This window comes from Grus americana, chromosome 2 (assembly GCF_028858705.1).
Source record: "Grus americana isolate bGruAme1 chromosome 2, bGruAme1.mat, whole genome shotgun sequence".
Taxonomy (NCBI): Eukaryota; Metazoa; Chordata; class Aves; order Gruiformes; family Gruidae; genus Grus; species Grus americana.
This window is the reverse complement of record NC_072853.1, coordinates 43,197,500-43,224,534: the sequence shown is the minus strand read 5'-3', so window position 1 is coordinate 43,224,534 and position 27,035 is coordinate 43,197,500. Positions and strand designations below refer to the sequence as shown.

Sequence of the window (27,035 nt, the reverse complement as noted above, 5' to 3'; positions counted from 1 at the left end):
GTAGAGGAATAAGAAAATAAAACCAACTCCTAAAACACCTCCCCCCACCCCTCCCATCTTCCCGGGCTCAACTTCACTCCCGGCTTCAACCTCCTCCCCCTCAGCAGCACAGGGGGACGGGGAATGGGGGTTACGGTCAGTTCATCTCACGGTGTTTCTGCCGCTTCTTCATCCTCAGGGGGAGGACTCCTCTCATCGTTCCCCTGCTCCAGCATGGAGTCCCTCTCACGGGGTGCAGACCTTCAGGAGCAAACTGCTCCAGCGTGGGGTCCCCCACGGGGTCACAAGTCCTGCCAGCAAACCTGCCCTGGCGTGGGCTCCCCTCTTCACGGGTCCACCGGTCCGGCCTGGAACTTGCTCCAGCGTGGGCTTCCCACGGGCCGCAGCTTCCTTCAGGTGTCTCCACCTGCTCCGGCGTGGGGTCCTCCACGGGCTGCAGGTGGAATCTCTACACCCCCTCACCCTTCCTCCATGGGCTGCAGGGGGACAGCCTGCTTCACCGTGGTCTTCACCACGGGCTGCAGGGGGATCTCTGCTCCGACGCCTGGAGCACTTCCTGCCCCTCCATCTGCACTGACCTTGGTGTCTGCAGAGTTTCTTACATCTTCTCACTCCTCTCTCTGGCTGCAAAAGCTCTCTCTCCCTAAGTGTTTTTCTTCTTCTTAAATATGTTATCACAGAGGCGCTGATTGGCTTGGCCTAGGCCAGCGGCGGGCCCGTCTCGGAGCCAGCTGGCATTGGCTCTGTCAGGCACAGGGGGAGCTTCTAGCAGCTTCTCACAGAAGCCACCCCTGTAGCCCCCCCACTACCAAAACCTTGCCACGCAAACCCAACACGTATAGGTAAGAAAGTGAAGCAAAGAGGGCTTGTGTATTATATAATGTTTCTCAAGAAGCCTAAAGCAGATCCCAGAATAGAATCTAGTTGCCTGATTTCCAGAGTGATGCTTTAGTTCCGGGACCCATCCTTTCTTTTTTCATGGCCATTTATTGCAGTTCTGTCAGAAAGGCTGTTTCCATGTAAAATGGAATGTTACTTTTGCAGCCATGGTGCCGTAATAGAGAACAGCCAGACTAAGGTTTTTGTAAGCATGTTGTTCATGAGGGCAACAAAGTCAACTTTGCTCTACAGTCAACTTTGCTCTACAACTTTTTACAGAATGTTCTGGCTGCAAAAGTAGATTTATAAATGCCAGCTTATGTTCAAGTCATGCAGAAGTTCGAGGTGATTTAGTCAATATTGGAAATGAAGAAGCAACCTCAAGATACAGTGTTTATGTTGGCAAAAAAATACCATTAGCTCTACCTATTTTCATCTACATTTCACTGCAACAGGAAAATTTGACATACATTTGACAGGATTCCGATTGGCAAAAAGTAACATGTTAGCAAGACAATACTACTGAGAGACCAATGTGGTATCTGATCTGACAGCAAGATGAATTGTTCCAACCCCCAAAACTACAACAGGAGCTGAAACTAAATTTGTAATTGTATTATATATGTCTTCCAGAACATCATATACAGCTGATATGCTCTCTGCCATTGACATTCTTGCCTTAATTTCCACCCAAAAAGAAACATGATTTTTTTTTCCCAAGAACACCCATAAACGATTAGTCAGAAACATTAAACATGTTATTAGTTTGGTAGTCTTGTGTTTTTAATTATTTTTGAGACTGTTCAGTCTCAGAAATATGCCATTACCTGTATGTCCTGCATAGCTTACCATTCCAAAAAAATAACAACTTGTGAGTCTAGTAGACAGCAATGCCTTATAGTCTTCCATCCTGTAGTTGAAAGCAAGCAAATACATTTGACTTGACACTTTGAACAAATTCCCACTTAGCACATGGGCATAACTTCCTTAATTTAGTTATATTGTGCCCTCTTTTAGGGTGTGAACGTTAGGGATGAATAGGAAGTGTAGAAAAGACACAAACTCAGGGATGTTTAGAGATGCTGAACAGGACTTTAGTGAATCTAATTGAACTGCTTGCATCTAGGAACGTCTCCTGGAGAAACCTAACAGTCTGGACAGGGCTTTCTGTTCTGTACTGATTTTTCTTGAAACTCCATTTGATTAGGTTTGGATTGCTGTGTTGCCTATCCAGTACCAGGAAGTCCTGCATGGTGATGAATGGGCTTCGTCATTTCCCTCTCCTTTTTCAAATTACTCGGTCCACTATCCAACTTCTGCTTATTTTTGTGAGCTCTTCTTTGCAGTTGTACCAGTGGTCTGCCAAACATCAGCTACAATGTTGAAAACCTTTGTAGATTCACCTGGAATCATATTTCCCATCTTCAATTTCCTTCTGAAAAAAGTGCATTTTAGCATAATAAAAATAATATAATTAAGAAATTTATGGCTTTACATTTCAGCCAACTCATATGATACCCCCTATAGATATGCAGGATTTTTTTTAACAATAACGTTTCAGTTTGCTTCACAGCCGAATGACTGATTAGGTGTTTCAGAAGACAAAAGGGGCTCTTCAACAGAGTTTCCTGGTCCTGAAATGAATGAACACTGTATGCAGAGATGGCTGTGACACTCTTTCAACAGGAGTTATGCCAGAATTTAATCATGGGCATGAGGCTGCAAGGTTTCAATGTTTTATTTACTAAATTGCCCTCTAACACTTCTGCACCACAAATGGCAGCCAGTGCCTAGACCTCAGGAGAGCACCAGCTTTGTTGTTCACCAATACTATACTTGATTTAGTTTGCAATAAAGGGTGCGAGTTCTAATATATTGTTATACTTATTTGCAAGGCAGCCTTAGCAGTCATTTGACCACTGCAGAGGTCTCTACTTTGTGGCTGGGTGACAGGGTTATTATGGCAGCTTAGCTTATGTTCTGGCTGCATTTGTGGTTAGTTTCAGGGAGCTTTTTATCTGCTGCTGTAGTTCTGCTGTGTGTATTAGCAGCATATTTTTGATGCACACGGTTTTATTGCATTAATTTTATATTTATACCTTCAGTTAGCACCTCTTACTTTGACATACTGTTTCAATGTGGGAAAACCTACTACTTTGGCCATAAGTGGGACTCTTTTCAGACTTTATAACACTGGCATATGTGTTATGATATCATCCTATGAGACTGAATTGTGCCAGGCTTGCCTCAGGGATGCAAGGAAATGGTGATCAATTAGGGCTGCAAGACTCTCTTCTGTGGTGGTCCTCATGACCAAGAAACGTCAGTGTTACGCTACTCTCTGTCATTGCCTAGGAAAACATTTAAACAAAAGAGCGAAAGGGTTATGTGTCTGGTGTTTCTGACGTTTCCCAGCTCCACAGAGAAAAGGATCATTACCTTGCAGTCTTCCTTAGCGAAAAACATTGAAGGGGAAACTCTCACTCTGGGGCAGACTGATTAATATTACCTTCCAGAACAGACCCAACGGACCTTTAAACACAAATCTTAGTTTGTAATTTTTAGTGATTCTGACTACTGGGGCAATGTGGATGTTAATTACTTGTCAATCCATTTTTTGTTTGTTTGCTTTTTGTTTTGATGCTAAACAGTACAAAATTGATATAATGGTAAAAGAAACAACTCTTTTTTTCTTCCTTTTTTCTCTGTGATTTTTTTCTCAATACCATGAGCTTTCAAACACATCACTGAAAATGAAAGGGGTTAACCCTGCTTTTGCGCTTAGGTTCCTGCCATCAGTATTTCTCAGAAAAAACTTCTGCAGCCCAAAACAAAGTGTCTCTTATTCCAGGGCTGCAGTATTCGATGTGACATAGTCATGTTTTATTGTTTAAATTTGCTGCAGTATGGTGTCAGCACTTACAGAAACAGTTAACCCTGACACCAATGCACATAAAAATAGAAGACAAAGAGAAAACTGGGCCATAGCAGGCTGATAAGTGGTAGGAATAGTTAATAGGGTTCTGCTGATGATAACCATGCAGAGTGCAAAATATATTATTTCATGTAGCAATGACTGAAGTTACTTCTGCTTGTTAAAGTATTTGTCTAGAAATAGAGATTTACATTATAACACTACAAACTGGGTTCTGTCAAGAGATCTGAAACCAGACTGGATTGTTTGAGCCCTTTAGTCACTTTAAATAATATGGTACTGAAGTCAATAAAATTACGCTTGCAGACTACTTTATATGCTTTTGCTTGATTGCTCTGGGTTTCATTGTGTATTAAGGCTTCATGTTCTAAAAAAACCCCATTACTCTAGGTTACGTTAGCTGCACGTTTAGTTTGCATGCCCAGTGTAAGAAGGATTGCTAAAAGACAACATTAAAATTTGTTATTAAAATCTGGGATTTTTCCTTTTGTCATTACAGATTAATCTCAGGGATGTTGGGCAGCTATATAAAATTCGCATTGGCCATGACAACAGTGGAAATGATCCCAGTTGGTACCTGGAGGAAGTCAGACTTGAAAGACTAGTCCCTCTTTCTGATGAAGAGATTTGTCTCCCCATAGAGTGCTGGCTTGCAGAAGACAAGGGAGAAGGTGATACGTGGAGAGAAGTGGCAATAAGAAACCCTGCAAAGGAGCTTTTGCCATGTACGTGCTCAATATTTTAGATCATGTGTTCAGTAGCCATATCCTGTGAATATATGACAGCTTTTCATGTTTCTTCCAGGGCAGACTGCCCAAAAGACAGCATAACCATGAAACAATTCCTTCCAGATGCTTTCTAGTTCCACAGAAGTGGGATTACTCATTTTGTCCCACTCCTTTCCTCCACAAAATCAGAATAATAGCTGTGGCTAGGGCATCTTACCTCTATAAAATTCTTTGTCTCTCAGAATGCCCCTAAAGCACTGTCAAATTCTGCTCTTTAGAGCAACACATGAGGCGGGAAATCAAGAAATTATCAAGGTATTTAATGACATGTGACATCCAGTTCCTTTTAGCAAGTTTGGTATCACCCTTCCTTGTGCTGCTTAAAATATTATTTACCAGAAATCCCTGATCTGAATCATCACACATGTGTTTTCCAAATCAGACTCAAGTCAGAGCCATTCATCTAGAAATTGTTAGCGGCAGGGTGGCTCTTTGGTGCTTCAAAGTTTGCCACAGCTTTGGAGCACTTTGTTCTCTTCAAGGGAAGTGGGAAATGGCCCATTATATAAAGTTATTACTTAAAAAGTCCCAGGCCTCGACAAAGGAATAGGGAGCCAGTGTAATCATTTAGCATGATGTTTTTGCCTTTTTTTTAATAGAATTCTTTTTACATTAACAGAATAACAATGATGCAGCTGATAGACAATACAGTCTGACAGTGGTAGGTCTTATATAGATCGGTGCTATCATTCAGGTAAACTGTATTCAAAATGAAGCAGTGAATACTGCAAGGAATCGACGATTCAACATAAAAAAGGGTCATCATGCACTTAGTGACAATCAAATAATTTCAGAAGAAAGTACCAAACAAGTGAAAAGTCTTAACTTAAAGGAATATATTTCTCTGAAAAAATATGAAGACTGGTGATGTGTGAATGTTTTCCATGGGTTTTAAGGCCAAAGGGGATTACAGAGGCCAGAAGATACTGAGAAACACAGATGTGCCAGCTCACATTTTCTCTCTCCTTTCTTTTTATTAATTGTTCTGCAGAGTATTTAGTCACTTCAATAAGAGATTTTAAAACCTAGGACTGAGCAGGATGAACCAGGCCCTATGATCATTAACAAATACCACAGTACCCTACGCCATTTCTTACATTGACATAAATATCATATACCGGCGCAATAGAAAAATAGTGCAAAAGCCAATTAATTGTATGAACAATTAATTCAACATCAATAACTCAAATCTAAATTATGCAGTCTGAAATACCCATTCATATAATATTCTGATAGGTGCACTCAATTTATGTACTTGTATGTAAAAAAACAAGTCAGTTCTATCAAAGGTTTTGGATATGTTTAAAACAGCATATTTCCTTTCTAATCATATATTACTGCATCTCTCCTTGCTTTTGCAGGAACATTATCTTTATTAAAATATATGTATCAAGTTTGTAAGAAAAGATACATTAGAAAGGATTTGGAAATTTCCTGAAATTGTAAGTTTTACACATTAATTATTGAGTTTAGGCACATTGAAATTGAATATGAATATAAACTCCGCAAGGCCTCCCAAGGATTTCCTATTTAGTTTCTCAAGAACAAGCAAATGAAACACTATCGTTTTGCATTTCCCATTTAAAAGCTAATTGCTTACAAGTACTGGACGAACCACATCAAGTCACTTTCTCCACCAGAACAAATGATGTACTACTTATTACTTAATGATAATCTGATATGATTTAGTAATTTGTATCCTGTACTTTCAATTCAATCTGTTATATTCTAGTGCTATTAAATTTGCTTAACTATGAAAGTGATGTGAACTTTGAACAAATATAAACTACTGGTTTTTTAATTGCTGTTCTTTAACACTTTATTACTCAACTTTTCTCTTAGAAGAAAGGGTAATTTTTTCCTTATACTTTTTCTCCCTGTCTCCAGTCAACCTCTACTATGCACCCAACAGGGACCCAGACTGTTGAAGCTGATATTTGATTCCTTGTCTTTCTTTTCTTTCTAGCTTCTCTTCTGCAAATCCTAAGTTATTTCCTGATTCTGTTAGCTTTTCTTTACCTCCCTCTTTGAAATCTCTTCTTTTCCATCCAAATTCATCACTTTGATGATCCCCTCTTATTTTTTCTGACTGTCCCTCTGCCACTGCAAAAATCTGGCACTCATCTGGTCCCCTACTCCAAGAGATGCTTTCAGTTCTCTCTCAATCTCTCCATCCTACCAGTCTCAACTTTCATACGTAACTCAGGTTTCTTAGGCCTCTAATGTATGTCTGCCTTTGTCTTCCCTTCTTTTCTTATTTTTTCCCCATTGCCAAGGCTTCTAGGTCTGTGGCTCCTTTTTCTCTTCCTATTCGATCTTCACTTTTGCTTTTCCAGCCCTGGAGATTTTAAAAACTTCACCTGATCTGCCTGTGAAGTTTTCCCTGATCTGAACATGCTGTTGAATCAGATGATCCTTGGAGGTCTGTTCCAACCTGTTTTTTCTGTGATTCTTCTACCCAGTCTCACTTTTTCTCTGGCAGTTCCATACATTGTTTTTAGCTTACCAAACTTTACAAGTATTGGATTGTTTATTTGTTGCTGTTGTTGATTTGGTTTCATCCCCTAGTTACATTGTGATGCACAAAATCAAAGAAAAATTTTTCAACTATTTTCTAAGCGATAGGTGTTGGAAATTAGTGATCATGTCTTGAACTGGGTAAATCAATGAAAATAAGATAGAAGCTTTATTTTGAATGAAGGTGGAGGTCCACTAGTGGTGTCATTGGCAACTGGTTGGGACTGCCCTGGTCCCTCCAACAGTCAGCTGCTCATGTGGTCTCGCCCTTAGAGACATGGGCCTCTGACCCCTGGTCCCTCTCCAGTCACTGACAATTTCACTCCCTCTAGTCTCTCCAACTGCTGTCATGTGGCACCCAAAGTGGGTCCCAGTCCAGTTGCTGGCACTCAGACCCCATACCCACACATGCATACACACACATAGATCAGAGAGTCCTTCACACAGGAAAAGAGTTAGAAGGCAAATTAATAAGACAGGACAGACTGCACTGATGAGGAGCAGGACGTGGCCAGACAACCATACTAACCAGCAAACTGTTGTGTCTAGCCCTTTTGATCCCTTGATCCCTCTATTTTCCCACACTTCTTCCTCCCCAAATCACCTAGATCCATCCCTTTCCCTGCCTTTGGTTCCTTCCCTAAATGTCCCATAATAAGTCCTGTGCAATCCCAAAATACTCTTCCCCTGTGTCCCATATTGTGTTCTACACCCCTAGGCAGCAAACCCCAGCAGTCAGATAAATACTCCAGAATTGACTCATCATAATGGGCTTCATGCCTGGACACTGAGACTGAGAATCCCCTGGGACAGCCTTTGCAGGGGCCAGGAGAGGATGTCCCTTCCTCTGAGTTCTCGATACGGATTCCTGCCTGCCCTTGTGACCCTGTGCTTATGGAGATGGGCTGATGGCTCCTGTGATGGGCCTGGGAGAAGTCAGAGCAGGGTGTCATTTGGGATTTCCCCTGCCAATGTCTGTCTATGCTCCTTTGTGGGTGTGCAGAAGACCTTTATCACACAAGCTAACGTGGATTGTCTTCAGATACGGCTTAAGTTTTGATCTAAAGGGGTGCATGATACAAGAAGTGTTGAATTTTCTCACTGTTCTGTTTAGGTGAATATAAGCTTCAAATGAGAAGATAAATGGTGAATTCCACCCTGTTCTTGTTCACATAATTGAAGGAATAACTGTATTGATTTGAGACAAAAGACAAATACTGAAGCTGAGGCAGGAAAAATTCCAGCTCAAAAGATTTAGATTTCTTTTCCACTTGGAGAAATGTGCAGGCAAATACAGAAAGGTTGCAATGTGCCCGCTGACTGAAACAGTGCAAAAGATGACCAAAGCAAACGGTAATGACTCAAGCATTATTTCTACACAATTTGCATCCCTGCTTAATCACTCAGGAAACACCAACTGCTTTGTTAAATAGTCAAGTTTCTCTTTCCTATTGTAAAGTTAATTAGTAAGTGTGCTTTTGCAAAGCTGATCATTTTCTTACATGTTATGAAGAATATTCCCATATATTTTTTTAGACTATTGCTCCAAATAGCAGGAGTAAATGGAGGTGGAGGTTGGAAAGCCTTATAATTGTAATTCTAATTGAAGTCCCTTCACCTAACAGTGTTTTTGTATTTATCATAGAACCATAGAACCATAGAATGGTTTGGGTTGGAAGGGATCTCAAAGATCACCTAGTTTCAACCCCCCTGCCATGGGCAGGGACACCCTCCACTAGACCAGGTTGCCCAAAGCCCCATCCAACCTGGCCTTGAATACTTCCAGGGAGGGCACATCCACAACTTCTCTGGGCAACCTGTTCCACCACCCTCATCATAAAAAAATTCTTCCTTATATCTAACCTAAACTTATCCTCCTTCAGTTTAAAGCCGTTACCCTTCCTCCTATCACTACATGCCCTTGTAAACAGTTCCTCACCAGCTTTTCTGTAGGCCCCTTCAGGTACTGAAAGGCTGCTATAAAGTGTCCCTGGAGGCTTCTCTTCTCCAGGCTGAACAACCCTTGCACTCTTTCAGCCTGTTCTCACAGGAGAGGTGCTCCAGCCCTCTGATCATCTTTGTGGCCCTCTTCTGGACTCACTCCAACAGCTCCATGTCATTCTTATGTTGGGGGCCCCAAAGCTGGACACAATACTCCAGGTAGGTCTCACAAGAGCAGAGTAGAGGGGTAGAATCACCTCCCTCAACCTGCTGGTCACACTTCTTTTGATGCAGCCATGAATGTGTTTGGCTTTCTGGGCTGCAAGTGCACACTGCCAGGTCATGTTGAGCTTCTCCTCCACCAACACCCCCAGGTCTTTCTCCTCAGGGCTGCTCTCAGTCCATTCTCTGCTCAACCTGTAGTTGTGCTTGGGATTGCCACAACCCATCTACAGGACCTTGCACTTGGCCTTGTTGAACTTCATGAGATTCTCATGGGCCCATGTGTCCTCAACGTACGCATCACTTCTGAGGAAAATAACGCCTCTTAACTGCTATAAACCAGTAAGAAATTGTTCCCTTTTAGCCTTAACACCACACCAATCTGTATCTTTACCCTTCTGTCTCGGCAAAATGCCAAACACTATTTGTGCAAACTGGGCGGTAAATACCAAATGATAAAACCACATGACAAAGATTCAATCTTGCTGTTTAACAAATCAAGCCAAAATGACGGCTTCATTCAAGCAGGTACGTCACATGGAAAAAAAAAAGGCAGAACCTTTTTATTACTGTGTAATACTGTACTAATATCTTGGATCACTATCATTAAGGGAGGACTAAGTAGAAACAATTTTAATGTTGTATATCATTTACCATCTCACTAGGTTTTGTGTTCTTTGGCCAATTTGTCTGTTTACACTAGCGGCCTGATGGGAGTGGATTTGCGCAGTGAAGCAGTTGGTGCTAAAAATCCAATGAGCTACGGCTCCAATGTCCTCATTACGTGCGTTTAGAGGGAAGTTACTCTGGGCCTGTTCTAGCGTGTTCCCATGGACTGACTGCAAATTTGTGGCAAGATTGTCATCATTGGTGTTACTGGAACATATCCTCTGGTCTAGTTTCATCCAAAAAGAATCTATTTTTTTGCTCTAAAATCACTCCATGCTGCAAACCAGAAAGAGGTAAGGAGGCCCAACCAGGGGATTCAGTTTCTTGATTTAAACTAATGTGCTGTTGAAGGCACACCAGCGTCATTAGGCTCAGACAGCTGTAGTGGGGAGAAAGCTTACCTAATGCACTTTGAGTAATAGGTGATATTTATCTTGAATTAATCTGTTCTTAACTAGAATTCTAAAATAATGACTGTACTTTTCTTTTGGTAGAATTACTTTGAAAAGAATTGATAATGGGCCAGTAGTTTATACTAATTCAGCAGAAGACGACCAATATTTCTGCAGTGAAAACTTTCATTTTCTTATTCTTACCAATAAATTCTTCTTTAATTCTACCAGGTTTATTTTCTTCTCCCAAAACATATCAAAATATTAACTTAGTCTTTAATGCAAAGCAAGCTGCAATTCTTGGTTAGTGTTTATATTTTCCAAAGGAAAATGTCATAAGTCACTGAATTCTGTACATTATTCCTTCAGAAGGAAATGAGAATTATATACTGTGCTTGCACATTGGGGCCAAACTAACTCTTTTCATTGGTGAATGATCAGGAATACACCAGCCTTCTATACTGGAAACCCTGATTCTGGTACCCAGAATAAGAAGTCTGGAAAAAGAATTCTCTCATTTGCATTCTGTTGCCCTTAGTATGCCCTTAGGTTACCTTTTCTTCAGAACCAGAGAAACAAAACTTCCTTTCTCTCTCCCTTGTATTCCAGGAAGTTCATGTTCTCAATAGATGCCAGAAGCTTGACTTGGGACTTAAAAAAACACCTAAAATGTCATGATAACATCTCAAGAGGTAGCAGTAGTAGCATTTTTATGAACTGAGCAAGTATAAATTTAGTACTTGTACACTTGACTGCTCAGTGACTCCTATAGTATGTTCAATATGCCTTTTTTTTAATCATAGTCATTATACTGATTTAATGTCTGTCTTGCATGGAGCCTTGTAGAAGCTCCCTACCTCTGCCTGAAAACATTTTACCTCCCTTATTTTAACTGTTTCATCCATGCATCCATGTCTCAGAGTTTTCTGTTTGATTATAGAGCTTATATAAAGTTACTCTGTTAGCAATTTGAAGATTTCAATCACTCATTTTCTGAAAGGTCATTTTCTTTTTTAGTGTGTGCTAGCTGGGGCTTTTTTCCTATTTTGTATTAATTAATCCTGTTACATCCTTTATCAAAGCTATTGTGTTTTTCAAGATATTTCTTCTATTACTTTGATGTGCCCCACATTAGACAGATGCCTAGATGTGAGTCAAACAGGTCCCTCATAATGCTTAAACAATATTCCCTGACTTCTGTTGAGTGGTTGGTTTTATGATATAATTTCAACCTTTTCTTTCCTTTTTTTTCCTTATGGGCCTACGTCTCTGCTTTGTCACCCCACTTTTCAGCTGGTGTGGTTTCACTAAGTCAGCATGCAGTAAAATGAAATTGCTACTACAGAAAAGAGGAACGGGCCACAGAGTTCCGGTTCTCAAGTTTGGGATGGCTTTTTCTTACTGCACTGCAGCAGCACTCCATTTCAGATGTGGCAGCAGTTGGGGGCCTTAGAGTAGGTCAGTTTATCAGAGGAAATTAAACCAGAGTCACAGAGGCTGAACATATTTTCTAAGGTCTTTTTATTTTACTCTATACACAAAAAATGTGTTTTGTGAACAATATACAGAAAGCTACAAACAGGCAAATTTCATGTACGGTGAGTCTTGCCGTCTCAGCAGCACATCCAACTGGTAGGTTCATTCTTGAGATTTGGTTGTATCTGTCCCCTGTGCTCATCAAACCACTGGTGCACCTTGTCTTTCCTGTTACAGAGTTCATCGTCCTTCTTGTTCTTATATTTAAGGTATCTGTAGCTCAGGAGCCATTTTCATGAGCACCTTTTGTAACTGTTCTGCAATCTAGAGGAACTTCCTGACAAAGTTTGAAAAAAAATTGCATCCACTCAAGCTGGTCTGTGCCTAGGTTTCCATTTGTACAGAAAAGGCTTAACATCCGCAATCCATTTAGCGAATGTTTATATGAATGTCCAAGCATTTCTGTATAGTGGCATGTTCTGAGTAGGCACATACAGTAGGATTTGGAGAATATTTTTGTTGCTTAATTTTTTGTGTGTTTCCTATAAAATACATTGTAACATACACCCGAGTTAAGGGAAATGAACATTCCATTTATTATCCTAATATAGCAGTCCGTATTGTTAATTTGCACAAAAATTTAAAGCACAAACTGGTCTTTTTGTTAAGAAGGTTCCTTTATAAATAACACAGATTGTGTAGCCTAAATAAATGCCAGACCTAACATTTTCCAGACGGTGAGGGATGTATAGACACAAGGAGCTATGGAAAATATTTTCCAGTTCTTCACATTTCAACATGTGCATGTTTTCTACTTCAGACTGATTTATTTAGGCTTGTAGCAATAGAAAGCTGTATTTGATTAGATCATTATCATCTCTCTGGTTACCACAGAGATGCACAGTGCTACAAAAGGAACTATCATTTATTTATCTGTTAATATCTTTGTGTTGTGTTATAATTATCTCTTATTCTGTTCTTGTGTCCTGTACTTAATACATTTGGTTTCATCTCCCTCCAGAAATGAAAGAACTTGTTGGTATTTTCTTCTTGTAATCATTTACTGTTAAAGGGCTTCTTAAAAAAAGCCTTGAATATGCTTTAAAAGTGTGCTTACAGTTACTTAAATTTTGCAGTTTTGATCATGGAAATTACTTGTAGGTGTAAGTAATACGGATACCAATCTTTGTATATCAGCAGTCATAACATAAACAGTCTATACCCTTTCCTTAGCTCCCACAGATGTTTTGCTTTTTCAAAACTGAGAATGTAAGAATGTAAAAACCATGGAAAACTTCATGTTGATATGTTACTGCTTTTACTAATCCCCAGTGCCTTGCTCCATGGATAGTCCAGCCCCATTATTCAAATGGCTGGTCACAGATGAATGTATGTGTTTGTTAGGTTTTCTTTTGGAAATGTGACCTCTCTCCTTCCACACTGTGAAACAATCTGCCCCTGCATGATCAGTGTGGCTTGTTGTTTTGTTGCACGTTTCCTTTCACAGTTTGCTGTCACCCATTATCCTCTGTCCTTTGGCTAATTTCTTGTCTTATATTGTTCTGCTGCTAATCTGCACACGGTTGTTATTATACTAAGACTTATGATATAAAATGTCATTAGGATATATACCTCAATTATGCTAATTATCAGGTCCATTTATCTTTGTTATTTGCCATTCATATCTACCATTTGTTTTAACGTGATGTTTTTATGTTAAAAACCTTGAAACTAGTTTTTATAAGGCTCTGCCAAATTTTTGAAGATGTTTGTGTATTATCAAGATCAATTATATATCCCAGGCTGTGTTGGTGTATTCGTGCATGGATATGAGAGCTGCAATGATGAATGCTTGCAGTTACAGAAAATAATAAAACCGATCAAGGGACACCACTCCTATTGTCACAGCTGTAATAGTGATAAAGAGTTGGATACACTGTCTCTGCCAGTTTAGAATAATTTTATACAGATTAAAAGAAACATCCTAATTTGGTTAAGCATACAGTCTATCTATCAACATTTCCTTCCTATCTTTTAATGTATGTGGGGCTATTTTTTTCCTTTAAGTATTTGCAGCATTATTTTACTACTAGTTTAGCTTCTCCACTGGGAATCAGAAATAACTTTTCTTCAGTGATGGTGGATGACATGATGTTTGAGTTTTATAAGCTGCCTTAGGGTCCAGTGAATTAAAAATTTATGAAATATCAGATTTTACTAGCTATTTGATGGTTTAAGAGTAATATTATTTTAATTAGGTTTTGTAGAATATTGTCCAGTTTCAAGCATTTTGTTATAACTTTCTGTTTTCATCTTAGTTCCTTCCTAAAAGTAGTGTTTAATTGTGTTTGTTAGGGCTACTACTACCTTTCATCACTCCCAAGAACTATTAAAATTACCCATTAGTGAAACAGTAACCTCCTCTGTGATCTACTACATAGCAGCAGAAATGGCCAGCTGTGATTAGAATATAAACACTGCGTGGAAAAATTGCCATTCAGATGTAAACAGGCTTTTTTAAAAAAAAGTCATAATAAGAAAAACTGAAATGAAATATAATAGTATGTGATTATGACAAATATTTATTTTTAAAAGAAGTTTGCATATCTGGGTAATTATAAAGATAATATTAATGTGGTGCAAAATTATATTCCAAAATTCTTTGAAGATAAGTGAATATTTTTGTGTGTCAGACTTTGGTCTAGACTAGAAGGAGAGGCGTTAAAAAGTTGTAACTGTATTGTAACAGAGAGCTGTTTGTAAAGTTTTAGCATCCACTAGTGATAAATGTTGAAACCTTCAAATGCAAGTTCAGCATCCTATTTTTCTTGACAAGGGAGTCCATTCATCGGCTCACCCATCGTATGTGAGGTGAAAATCTAAAAACCCTAGGATTTGTGACTGCTAGTCTCCTTTTAAGATGAAATTAAGGTTAACCACCCAGAAAATTCTGGTTTGTACAAATCTGGAGGTTGAAAATGCCTTGGTACCAGTGAAATATAGCTATTATTTGAGACCATGACTAGGCACAGTTAAGTGATCTGCAGATAACTTGCCAAGAAAGACTTTGTGAATTAGGTCCTGAAATTGTGAATACTCAACAGGGAGTGAGAGAAGAAAATGGAGCACTAGGGAACACTTGCTTGATGGGCTGCTTTGCTGAGCAATGCACAGCTATACTCAGCATAATGCGTCTTTTTAAAAGTGTGTTATTTTCATATTTTTGTGCAGAGAATTACAAGGCTTGAACCTGGAAGTGACAAACGCATGGATAGCTGTTGGTACTTGCAAACTTCGAAGTCAGGACAGTCTTCCAGCAAAATTTTGATGAGAAAGCTTTTGAATCATGTGCAAACTACAAGGATAATTTCAAGCTTTTTCTTTTTCTAGTGTTGGTGTATGAGGTCCACGTATACACGGGTGATAAACTTGGTGCTGAAACAGATTCTAATGTTTATATCAACCTCCTTGGGACAAGAGGAGATGCTGGCAAAAGGAGGCTCCATAGATCTAAGAATAATAATGTAAAATTCCGACAAGGACAGGTGAAGTAAAACCATTGCTACTTCTGATCAATAGGAGTAAATTATGGTTAGCAAACTGTTTCTTCAAGAAGTGTAAAAATCTTTTTATTTACAAATTTTTTTTCAAGCAGTTTGCCATTTTCTCACATATTTTATGTATTCAAAATTATTTACAGAGTTACATCATATGAATAATTTTTATCTGCTGATTTTGGATTAATCATTTACTGAGAGTATTGGATAGTGGAATTTGAGTACTCTTGGTTATTTATATTGCACATATAGGTAAAATGGTAACAATAACATTTTTGTTCTCCTGAATAGATCACTGTGAATTTTTCAATCAAGTTCTAAATCCTTATTCCCAAGTGTGTTTTCCAATCCTGATGAAGCAGATAGGACTAGAAAATGTAGTAAAGAGATGACCAAATAATTCTTTGTAACTGAACCTTGTGTCATGCTAAAGAAATCAAGTGCTGTCTCTGTGGAGTAATTTTAAAGTGTTTTTCACGTTAAAAAGCTTTAAAAGATCCTCTCTGTTCGGCCAGGACCAATATTCATTTTGGAAAAAAAAAAAGGAAAAAAAAAGGAAAAAAAAAGAAAAAAAAAAAGAAAAAAGCCCCCTATTCTATACTGTGGCAGTCAAAGGAATAGCTGTGTTAAAGACCTTTATCATTTTCCTTGTATGGTTCCACAGATGGATATTTTCTACATAAAGGCTGTCTCACTGGGAGACTTGGAGAAAGTTCTGATTAGCCATGATGGAGCTGGTCCAGGTAGGATTTAACTTCCTAGAGACCAATCTGTTTTCAAGTCCTTTTTAAACACAATGCACTTTATTTATCCTTCATCCTTCATACAAAATGTGACAGAAGGTCTTGCGGTGATAAAAAGTCTTCCCACAGACTGGTCACTGTGATGGGATGGTGAAAAGCATTGGTAATGGACAGCAAAAAGGACATGAGTTTAATGTCAAATACAGTCATTCCACTCTTTGTTTTCAAGTTTATTTATAAGAAAGCACTATTTATTTGCACATAGAAAACTCACAAAAGTGTTGCTTACACAGGTAAAACAGTCCTTCATTAAACAGAGTGAAGACTGGCCAGAACAGAATTAAAGATATTCAATACCTTCTTTACTACCAATCAAATTTGGAGTAGCATAATGTCCTTGCTGCTTTGGGCAACGGTAGAAGATTTTGTTATTTATTTAATCTGTGCAAGTCAATGTGGAGCTGCTCCAGTGAGTGACATTGATTTCAGCTTGTAGGTTTTTCAGAAAAAGAAGAGATAATTTTGTGATGAGATGATTTTTTCATACAGGCCTTTGAGATGTGCATCCCTGAAATGATCTAAATGACGAGAAAGCTCGCATTTAAAAGTACCGAAGATGTAAACACTGGAAATATGTTTGCAGATTAGTGGTTATGAAGAAGCCAAGCGAAGAGAAAGATTTTTAAAACAGTTCAGGGCCACACTGATAATAGATGAGAAAAACACTTTTACCCTACTCTGTTCTGAAATGGCCTCAAGCAACAGCCATCTTGCTAACTGTATTGTCTAAGGCTCTGAGCAGACTTGTGACTGTTACAGAAGTAGGCTTATTAGTGCAGCCTTGGTATAGGATGTGAACTTGATTCTTCTTATCTTTGTAGTTCTCTAGAGTTTGCTGCCTTCAGCAATATGGATGATTGCATATCTGAGAGTTTCCCATCCTAGTAGGCCAAGACACAACACAGAAGGCAGTGTGGTAGAGCCTACCTACACTCTATGCCCCAGGACGCCATACCATACTCTCTTCCCTCATCTCTCCTTTAATAAGCATCATAGCCATATCACAGGATCAGCATTACAAATGTGCAACCAGACTCAGCTATCTTAAACTGTTCTTTGACAATGGAGTTCAAAATCTGTGTTTTTGTCTAAACAGGACAATGGATTGAATTCTATGTATAAAAAATTTATGCCTCAGTAATTAATATGATTGTTCATTGTACTCAGCACAGACAGATCTCACAGACCTCTTTCTAACTGTATCCAAAACTAACCCAAGATAAGCCTGGCTGGGGGGTTGAGAGCTGGAAAAGGATGGTGAGTCAGGAGAGAGGTCATCTAGAGACCCAATGTTTTGGGGTTGAGAGGGAGAACAGATGATTCCTTTAGAGGTGGGGCTGCCCTTTTTTCTAATCTTATCACTTGCCTGAGTGATAGGGCAGAACGTCTTTAGTCTTGATTTGGAGACTGTCTTAAAAGGATCGTGGAGCATATGCTTTCTTTTGGGGTTCCTAGACTGCAGAGCATAGATCTTCTCCCACAGCCACTGTGAATGAGGAAAGAAAAGGAATTTTGTCCTAGACAGCAGGGTTTTGGCATTGGTCAGGTGTGAGTCACTAGATGATGTGTCTTATCTGCTGAAAGAACCTTCTTTGTAGAAATCTTCCATACATACCTGTACATTTACAGAAGCAGTGCCTTTCATCTTTTTTGGCCTGTTTCAAAGTGACCTGCCTGATTGCTGGTGAATCTTGGTCAGGCTAGTGGCCTCCTTCCAATGAAAGAGCATCTGAGGTATAGGAGGGTGACAGAAGAAGCTTACAGAGTGTCCTGGGCCTGAAGTCTTGAAGGGGAAATGTGATTCTGCTCCATGCACTGCCTGGGCAAGCCCCTATGGGACAGAGACTGCTGGAAGTCCCCTTTTTGGGGACTTCCAGACTCAGATGCAGCCAGGGAGGCAGAGCACGAGAATAAATAGGACAGTTGTCTGCTTCTGACCAAAACATCCCTCATGCTGGTTTGCTACGATGTGCTGATAAATAATGGTATGAGTCAGGAAAAACCTCGTGAGCAATATGACAAGTTGTGAGTGGTGCAGTCACAGTGAGAACAGTATATGTGAAAAGGGCTTCGCAGGAGAACTGTACCAGTCACTAGGATGGTTATTGGAAGTGATCTAAGAGATCAGCGTGGATGTGGCAGTGGTTACTGCTGTTAGGGCGAGGAGGAACTCAGGAGCCTGACAGAAGTGAGGCTGCACAGCTCCATGCCCGCAGGTCCCACTAGTAGCAAGGCTGAGTACGTGTTCCCAGTAGGCACACACACAAACACATTTATAAAATACATATATGTATGCACTTGGCCTGCCACGCAGATCAACACGGACAGGACCTCGGCAGTCACACGCACACAGACAGCACCAATGGCCTTATCCTGGTGCCCTCTCCAGCTGATCAGTCCATCAGTGGCAAATATATACACAGTATGGATGTATAAGGCCTCCGGTTGCTGGCCTTAGACGTTCAGCCTATCCAGTCGCTGGCCCTGGATCATTCGATCCTCAGTTTTCCCAGTTACCGGTACCTAGACATGCAAAGCCCCTCCAAAGCTGCAGCCCCAGTCCACTTGCAAATAAAAGGGGTAGTCTTAATGATTTGTTAATTAATACGCTTATATATATGCAATAAAAACTTCACTCACAGAGGACCAAAATTTCCAGCTTTCACAGAGATCTCAGTTAACTGCATAAACAGATTTGTCTCAACATTCTTGTACCTGATCACAAGGAATCAAAAGATGTAGGCTGGGATGTGAATGATATTGGCGGTTCACAGGTGTATGCTTATACTTGTCTCCAAGGAAAAAAACAACACCCTTCTTAAAATTAAAACAGAGCAAGGCAGAGGAGCATTAACATTGTACCTCTCACAAGAGACACAGAATAATAAAGCTTTCATTCTGTTAATATATCTTACCTATTTAGCTGAGCATATTATTTGTCTTAATATGACGTGTTTCTTCTGGAAAAAGATAATCTGGGCTTTTCCCTTTAATTTTATTTAAAAAATTGCATTATTTCACATGATAAACTTTTTTCATTTTAACACAGGCAATGGATGGTTCCTGGATAAGATTGTCATCAAACATAATGAAGGAAAGGAAGCTCGGGAGGTTGTATTTCCTTGTAATAGGTATGCCATTCATGGAGAAAAAGAATTTGTTACACTGCCAGCAACCTAAGGAAAAAAATGCAGAACAGGCATGTGCATATCACCTAGATATATGAGCAATGCCCGAGTCTTTCAACATGCAAGGAATGCAAAATTTTGCCATTGAAGACAAAGAACGAAGGTGCTGTATTGGTATAGGAGGCAGTCATAGCCTAATGCCCAAACCCAAATATTGAATAGGAGAAAAGGTGCATTGATCTTTTATTTAAATTATACAGAGACCATATGAAAAGAAATAAGCCTTCAGTTCTCAATCTTTTAAAAAGTATTATGTGTAAAGATCTAGCTGTACTGATTTTGCTCAGTTTCTCTTTCTCAGTCACTGAAAACCTTATATACAACCTGGAAATCTTTGGAAAGACCTAAAGGAGAATATTTCCATTCATTTAGTAAATCTCTACTTGTCCGTCTTACTAGGTCTAGAATTTTGCTGTTATGGGCCAAATTGGAAAATGGTTGACACTCTCAGTTCTAACAATTACTAAACAGCCTATTTTTCCAAATTTTTTATTACCTGAGGCAACTGCAACCTGAACTTTTAGCAGTCATTGAGTTGAATCATATGGCTATAACAGAAAAAAACCCACACCCAAACCCATAAAATAAGCAAATAGATGAAAGTAAGGATTTCTGGGTGTTATTTCTATATTAGTATATTTAATACAATAGAAATAATATGAAGAATTGTAATTTAGATCTAGCTAATTATAGTCTGTAGTATATGGTTTCTGGAATTTATGAGTTTGGGTTACATGGCTGAAATAGTTTCCAGGTTATTTTGGGAACTGTGCCTTAAAGTCTTGAAAATCTTTAGGGGTTCAGTAATGACAGCTGTCCTCCTCTAGGAACCCTACCTATTTACAAAAAACCCCAGGGTTTCAGTTAGCAAGGTTCCTGGAAATGACTTGCTAAGAACCATTTACTCCACTCAGAACTATTATTCCAATGATCAGGTTTTTGGTTTAGTTTTCCTTTTTGGCTATTAAGCTTTTAAGTTGGTTTGGTGTGTATTAAGGATGGTTATTGGAAGAGTAGATGAGAGAGAATTGTTTCTTTAATTACAGGGAGATTTTATGAGACTTCTCTAAAGGGAGGGATACTTAGTGAAGACACTTGGGCTCTCTATAAAACTGCTTTGTCAAAAAAAAAATTATTAAGCTCTTAGAAAAAGATTAGAGATATTATATATAGAACTAGAGGAGTCTTGTCATTGTTTGCCTGCAGTGTAAGTGTGCTGCCAATGTGTCAAAGTTTACATCCTATTTTTAGAAACTGCTAGTGATCTTTTGTTTCTTAGGAGGGAATGAGGAGAGAGCTCACAAAAGTTAATCAAGCTATTTATTGCAACAATAGTTGAAATACAGTGGAGTTTAGACTTCACGCATATGAGATTTATTCATAGTTTTGTTATATACAAGAAGTGAAATATATTATGGACTCTTGGGTTTAAACAATTGCAACATCAACAAGGAGCCCATAAAATAGAATTTGATAGGGAGCATGAATTTATTTATTTTTAAATAAATGAGATGATTGTTAAAGACATTAAAGTGTCACTATATCAGCAAGGGGGATCAACTGAAGAGTATGGAGGAGGTATGTTTGTAGTGAAATGATATTGCAGGAAAGATCCTTAAATTCGTCAGTATAAAAGAAAAGGAAAATAAAAGAGAAGTTCAGTTCATTGCTGCAGATCTACAGAAGCTTTAGAAACTTCCAGACTTGCAGGGGTTATAAATCATTTTAAGTACAATGACTATAAGTAACTACTGCAGGTTATATAATCCCCCAAATGTACAATTGAGTCTCTGATCCTGTAAATACTTAGCATTTCATAGAATGTATTTCATACAGTACTATAGTACTTCATACAGCTGCCATGAAAATTCCTGTTTGCCTGCAGCAGAGTGAGCCAAAATCTCTTAATATGAATAAGGCCAACTATGATGAATGTATAAAAGAAAATTCAATCTAGGTTGTAGTTTAAAGGCATAATTTGATAAAAAAAGTACAAAAAATGTTGTTGGAGAGAGAAGGTAATTGTCCTTACTTGTAATATACTGATAATTGTTATTAATCTTATTATTTTTGTTTTTGCAATGAAAGATGGCTAGATGAATATCAAGATGATGGGAAAACTGAGAGGGAGCTAACTGCCATTAGTAAGTATTTTGTTAAAGAAAATTCATGTTATAACAATATAGTGTATACTTAATGCCTAGTTATTACTGAAGAACCCTTCCGAGTAAGACCGTAACTTAAGAAGTGATAATAAAGCTTATTCACATATTTTTTTTTCTGTTCATATTTTAGACGATGGCAATTCACAGAAGGCATTCCTTAAAGGTAAGAGTAGTTTTCTACACCATTGTTTTTGCTGTTTGAATTTAATCTGCAAATCAGTGTTAAGTGACAAATATGTGAGCAAGTGTCCTCATCGTATATGTAAACTATCAACCATGAGAGAAAATGAAGACAAATTGGCTGGCAGTGGTTTACAGAAAGAACTGGGCCTTTATAGATAATTGAGAAAAACATGCTGCTCATAAACCATTTCTGATTTTCTTCGTGTTTATACTATTCTGTCCTGAAATCAGCCAGGAATTCCTGTGAGAAGAGATTCAAGTGTTGTTTTGTTTATCCCAGTGTCACTGTCATTTAATACATGGGGACAGGTCCCCTAGCAAACATCATCAAGTTGAAAAATGTGTTATGAAGTGTCAGTGGAAGCATTTTCAGGTCAAAATCCATCAGGGTATTCCTGAAGTAGCCAGAAATAATGCAGGCTTAAACTCCAAATCCGTTAGTGAAGCTAAATGTAGTGTATGCATTCAGTTGGCTAAATCTCCTTGAATTAGTAAAAAGATTTTAATAAAAATCTACCCAATCAGCTGTCTGTTTTTACACCTACAAAGACAGCCCCATCACTGTAACACACTAGTACCTCCCAAATGTTTAAAATTTGAGATGCTATCTCTGTGTTTCTCCTTAACCAGAAAAGAGAAACAGATTGACTCAAATATCTTTATGAACATTTAACTGCAAATGCCTATTCTGTGTAACTGTGTCTGGGAACTGCATGGGAGAAACTAAAGTAATAAAAGTAGCATTTACATTTGGCTCTGGAAACAGTGACTTGCCTTCTGTAGGATGAGTCCTGGTCTCTCGATCTAATTCCAGTTCCAGTGAAAATTAAATCGTTTGCATTCAATCAAACGGTTTAGCCAACAACTTTATTGTTCCATGGCAACAGAAGTTTGACAAGAGGAGACTGATTAACTCAGGTAAGTAAAAGCTTTCACACAGAGAAATTTGATTTTCACAAGAGTGATTTGGAATTGGATTCTGCATTCTGCTAAGTGCATAGTTCAGAGATGCAGCCATAATATCTATTTCACCTTATGTTCGGAAAATAGACTATATTTTACTACTAATCTAAGTTTTTTTTTTCCAGTGCAGCTTCTTTCTTTATTGTGCTATAATAAGCAGGCACAGATGCACAGACTGAGAATCAGTGCATGTCAAGAGCTGTTAGACACTATATATTGATTATGAGGAGAAAGGAGTGGCTTATTCTTAATCAGTTTGTGAAATGTCACACTGTCAAAATGTCCAGGAGGACCTAAAGAGTGTCTGCTGATTTCTTATGTTGAGATCAGACATTCTGAATATGAAGATATAGAGGAGAAAAACATTTTTAGGAGCTATTCTGCCAATTAGCTATGCATCAGCTTAGCTCAAATTGCTCTTTAGCCATCTTTTCTTTACCCAGGGGTTCATTCCAATGAGGAACTGAGGTAGGTGAGAGATTGTGCTTTTATGCCTTATGTAAAAAAGATGGTAAGCAGGACTGATCTCAGGATTGTTCACAGTTTAATTTGTGGCGTTGTACTGGTTATCTCAGGGACCTTGTATGTGAAAAGATTGAGCTTTATAGGAGGGTAGCAATCACAAGAGGTTTGGAAAGGTGTCTCAGTTCTGTGTCCATCCATCATGACACAGTACCAGGGTTACAGATGATAAGAGAAAATTCCAGAGATGCAGAGTCTTGGAAGAAAAAGTAATTGCTTTAAATTCTCCCAGCAGCTGTAGCATGGTAGAGCAGATAGTAGTGATAAGCAGTTCCAGTCACAGTGGAAGCGAAAACTTTCCATTTAATATACATTTATTGAATAAGAGACAGCAGCAGCATTGATGTTAGGAAGCCAATGTTTTATGCATTCATGTGGTCATATTATGTACGAGCTGCACTCTGCAAGTGGGCTTCTGGGAAAACTATGAAAAGTTGATTGGCATAATTCAGTGGTGTTTTGTGATTTTCAGAATAAGATCAATGTGTTTACATAAGATCTATAACAAAGGTTACAAAACAAAACAGGAAGGTCAGAAATTTCATTCTCTGGAAAAAGCTAGTAAACTGTTCAACCACCTAGCCAAAGAAGAGACTTTGAAAGTCATCATTGCAAAGTAGGTTACTTGAGGGTTCCCAGTCCTTCTGCAGGCAGGCAGGCATTACGCCAGCTTTAATGAAGCATAAACCCCAGATCCCTGTGAATGCTGCTGCTGGCTGTGGCTATGGATTCTGCCAAAATGCAGTATGCCCATATCAAGTTTTCTCAGCAACCTTTATACATCTGTAGACTACAGAGAGGCTTTGGCAAATCAAGCATAAGGACAGATTTATTTGTATTCTTGATTCTACCTTGTATGTTTGATGCAAGAGAAAAAGACAAAAGGATTGCCTTGGTAGGGGAGATGGATAGCTGCTCTCAGCTTTCAAATGATGAAGTTGTTTTGACTTTACATCACCCTAAAACTTTCCTGCATTGAAGGGAAACTTTACTATTTCCATCTTCCATTTTCTCTTTTCCTCTTTTCCTTTTCTGCTTCAAAATAGGTGGAGTATCATAATAACACGTAATAAAAGATTTTCTCTCATAGCAAGGAGACAAGACATAGTATAGTCCAATGTTGTCCACACTGCAGTCAGTTAAAAGGAGCTGGGTTCCTGTAATGTGGTGTCTGCAGCGTGCTCTGTGGTATTGTGGGCTTTTGTGGGGGATCCATAAAATATGGTTCAACATTGATGAATGGAGTTCAGTTAATAGATATTTCTAGGTTGGTTATTCTTGTGTTGTGCAAGGTTGTTGGTATTGAGGCATATAGAAAATTCATAAGAACAGAGAAAATATGCTGTAAATTCCCCCATGACTTCCTTTGGTTTTAAATTATTCCCTACTTTGCCAGTATTTGTTAATGGGGTAAAAACAATCACAGAATTCCCAAATTGTAAATGGATTTGTCCTGCTTCTAAAAAGCAACGACAGTACATATTGCCAGGTGGAGGCTGAACTTCCTGAGAAAATAAAATAAGCAGACTGATCGCTCTGCCTCAAGACAACACAAATTTCTACAGTATCTGGGAAGTAAGCAATCTACTCCTACATCTAGCAAAGTGTGAATGCCATTCCAGATCTTAAGACCAAAAAAGCACTGGCGTAAAAAAACTGGAATAATGTATTGTAAAAACAATGGTGGCAATCCTCTGAAAACAAAGAAATTGTTTGTATTTTAAAAACAGGGAAAAAAGCTTTCCTTTTTCAGTTTTCTGAATTATATTAGAAAATATTGACTTTATGTTTTACCTTGCCCAGTTTGCTATGTGCAGAAGTCGTTGCAGGTTTGATTTTCACATTTTTGCTGCAAGCATCTTTCAGGTTCAAAACTGGTGTTTAAAAGACTTTCTGGAAGGAAAAGGGCCCCTGCTTCTAATGTATCTCTGGATACATACCTGTAATGTGAAATCAGATCCTGGGTTTTATTTTAGAAAAGAGAGAATTCTGAGATTTTTTTCACAGAAGTCTGTTTTCCCTTCACCATTCATTTTAGCAGTCGTCATACTGATGTCTCAAAGAAAATGGCTGTAGCTTTATACACAAGCTAAAAGTACAGTAATACATTAACGCACTAGTCACTCTGAAAGAAAGCTGACACAGTTCAGTAGTATCAGGGGAAAAGTCTCTTTTTTAATGTGGTCATGCCTATGAAACACGGAAGATGACCTAGTCAAGCCCAGCTATCTGATTTTCAGAACTTACTGAGGACTTCAGAATATCCTGAAAAGAGATAATCACTGAACACAATAGGTATTTGGCATCAGTCTCCCGTCTGGTGTAGCTATCCTTACCAAGTAGCTGTCTAAGTGAATATAATATCAGACAAAATATTTTTTTCTTGTTCTGGCATAAGCAGGTTAAATGAATTTGCTGAATTGACAGAAAATGCCGTCAGTCTGGGTTAGCTCAGTTACCAAATTGTAGAAGCATTAAAAGTAAACGTAGGAGAACAAACAGTCACAGATGCTAAGAGGCCTTAAATCTGTTAAACACTGATTTATTTCCTGGAAAACTCCCAACTGGTGTCTTAGCCTTTCTTCTGAAATAATCATTAAAACCACAATCATGGATATTAATTAATTTAATCACCTTGCCTGAAATACCTTCTCTAAACATGCTGCCTCTATGAGCAAGAAACAGACAGTTATGCATCAGTGCTTTCTCTTAACTTGGGGCTTGCTGTCTCCTGAAGCAGAGGGACATTACAGAGAGGAAAAAAAAAGGTCACCTAGGAAACACAGTAATACAAAATTATCTTAATTTCCCCTCTGCTGTGTGCCTGGGACAGCCTTCAAAATGGGGCGTGGTTGGAGAGGATAAGAGGTTCAGGGCTGTGTTGGGAGTCTTTGTAAAAATGCGAATCTGCTCATAAACACATGGAGTGCTCAGGAACACCAGAAGCTCAAACGATGCTTGACTTCACCAAGTGTGACACCCTGAAGGGTACCACATGCCAGCCTGGCACAAGGAGATAAAATTGAAGGCTGGCACACATATCAAACAACAAAAGTTCCTCATTAGGCAAAGTGTGGATCTTCCACATCATACTACATCTGACTCATTCCTGGAAATGACCTCAAAAAAGAGTTCAGAGGGAAGGATCCTTTCAACTGCTGTGGTACTCAGCAGACTGACTGTGAGATGTGTATTTGCCTGCTGTTTTGTAGCTGAGCCCAGAACAGTCAGGGAACAGTCAGATGTAATGCAGAAAAAGCTTCTATAAGAAGAGGGAAAGCAGAATTAGCTAAAGAAAACAATGTGAAACACAGGGGAAAAATAAATCAAGAAAACCAGATCAGGTTTTCACCCAATCATCTCCATCTCCAACAAGGTGGAGGAAAATAAAAGGTATGGAAAAAAGTACACAGTACAATAAGAAAAAGAATCACATCCAATTTATTTCTGAATTAAACTATTCCAAAATTTATTTTGTCAGGACATTGCATTGTAGGCTTACACACAATTACAAAATAGTTCTCTGTTATATGAATCCCATTAGCAAATTGCCATATTCTCACAGTACCAGTCACAGGCAAAACATAGGCTTTTGATTTCCTTCTGCTGTTAAGTTCCCTTTGCCATGCAGGATCAAGCATCTTTTCTACAAATAATTCTTTTGAATTCAGGGGAAGATTCACATTCAAGCAGTTAAGTAATTTTCTAATCTATACTGTCCATCTAAGACACGGTATTTTTTCCACACCTGGATTGGTTTTCTGTAGCTTCTTGGTTGCATTCTGGACTTCAAAAGTTATGAGTACAGGTCACCTACCAAAAAGAATCTCTGAAA

General features: G+C 38.7%; 1 protein-coding gene across 10 annotated transcripts in view; it reads left to right on the top strand.

Moving 5' to 3' along the window:
- Window positions 1-27,035, top strand: part of RP1 (RP1 axonemal microtubule associated) — a 212,701-nt gene that overhangs the window by 102,818 nt on the left and 82,848 nt on the right. For all 10 annotated transcript variants that reach the window (XR_008575914.1, XR_008575913.1, XM_054817077.1 and 7 more), the window contains exons 26-31: window positions 4,314-4,539; window positions 15,210-15,364; window positions 16,041-16,119; window positions 19,229-19,310; window positions 21,456-21,511; window positions 21,663-21,695. Coding sequence is in view for 8 of the 10 variants with exons in the window: in XM_054817077.1 (XP_054673052.1) it covers window positions 4,314-4,539; window positions 15,210-15,364; window positions 16,041-16,119; window positions 19,229-19,310; window positions 21,456-21,511; window positions 21,663-21,695 (631 nt within the window). In the remaining 2 variants the exon portion in view is untranslated. The remainder of the gene's footprint in view (window positions 1-4,313; window positions 4,540-15,209; window positions 15,365-16,040; window positions 16,120-19,228; window positions 19,311-21,455; window positions 21,512-21,662; window positions 21,696-27,035) is intronic.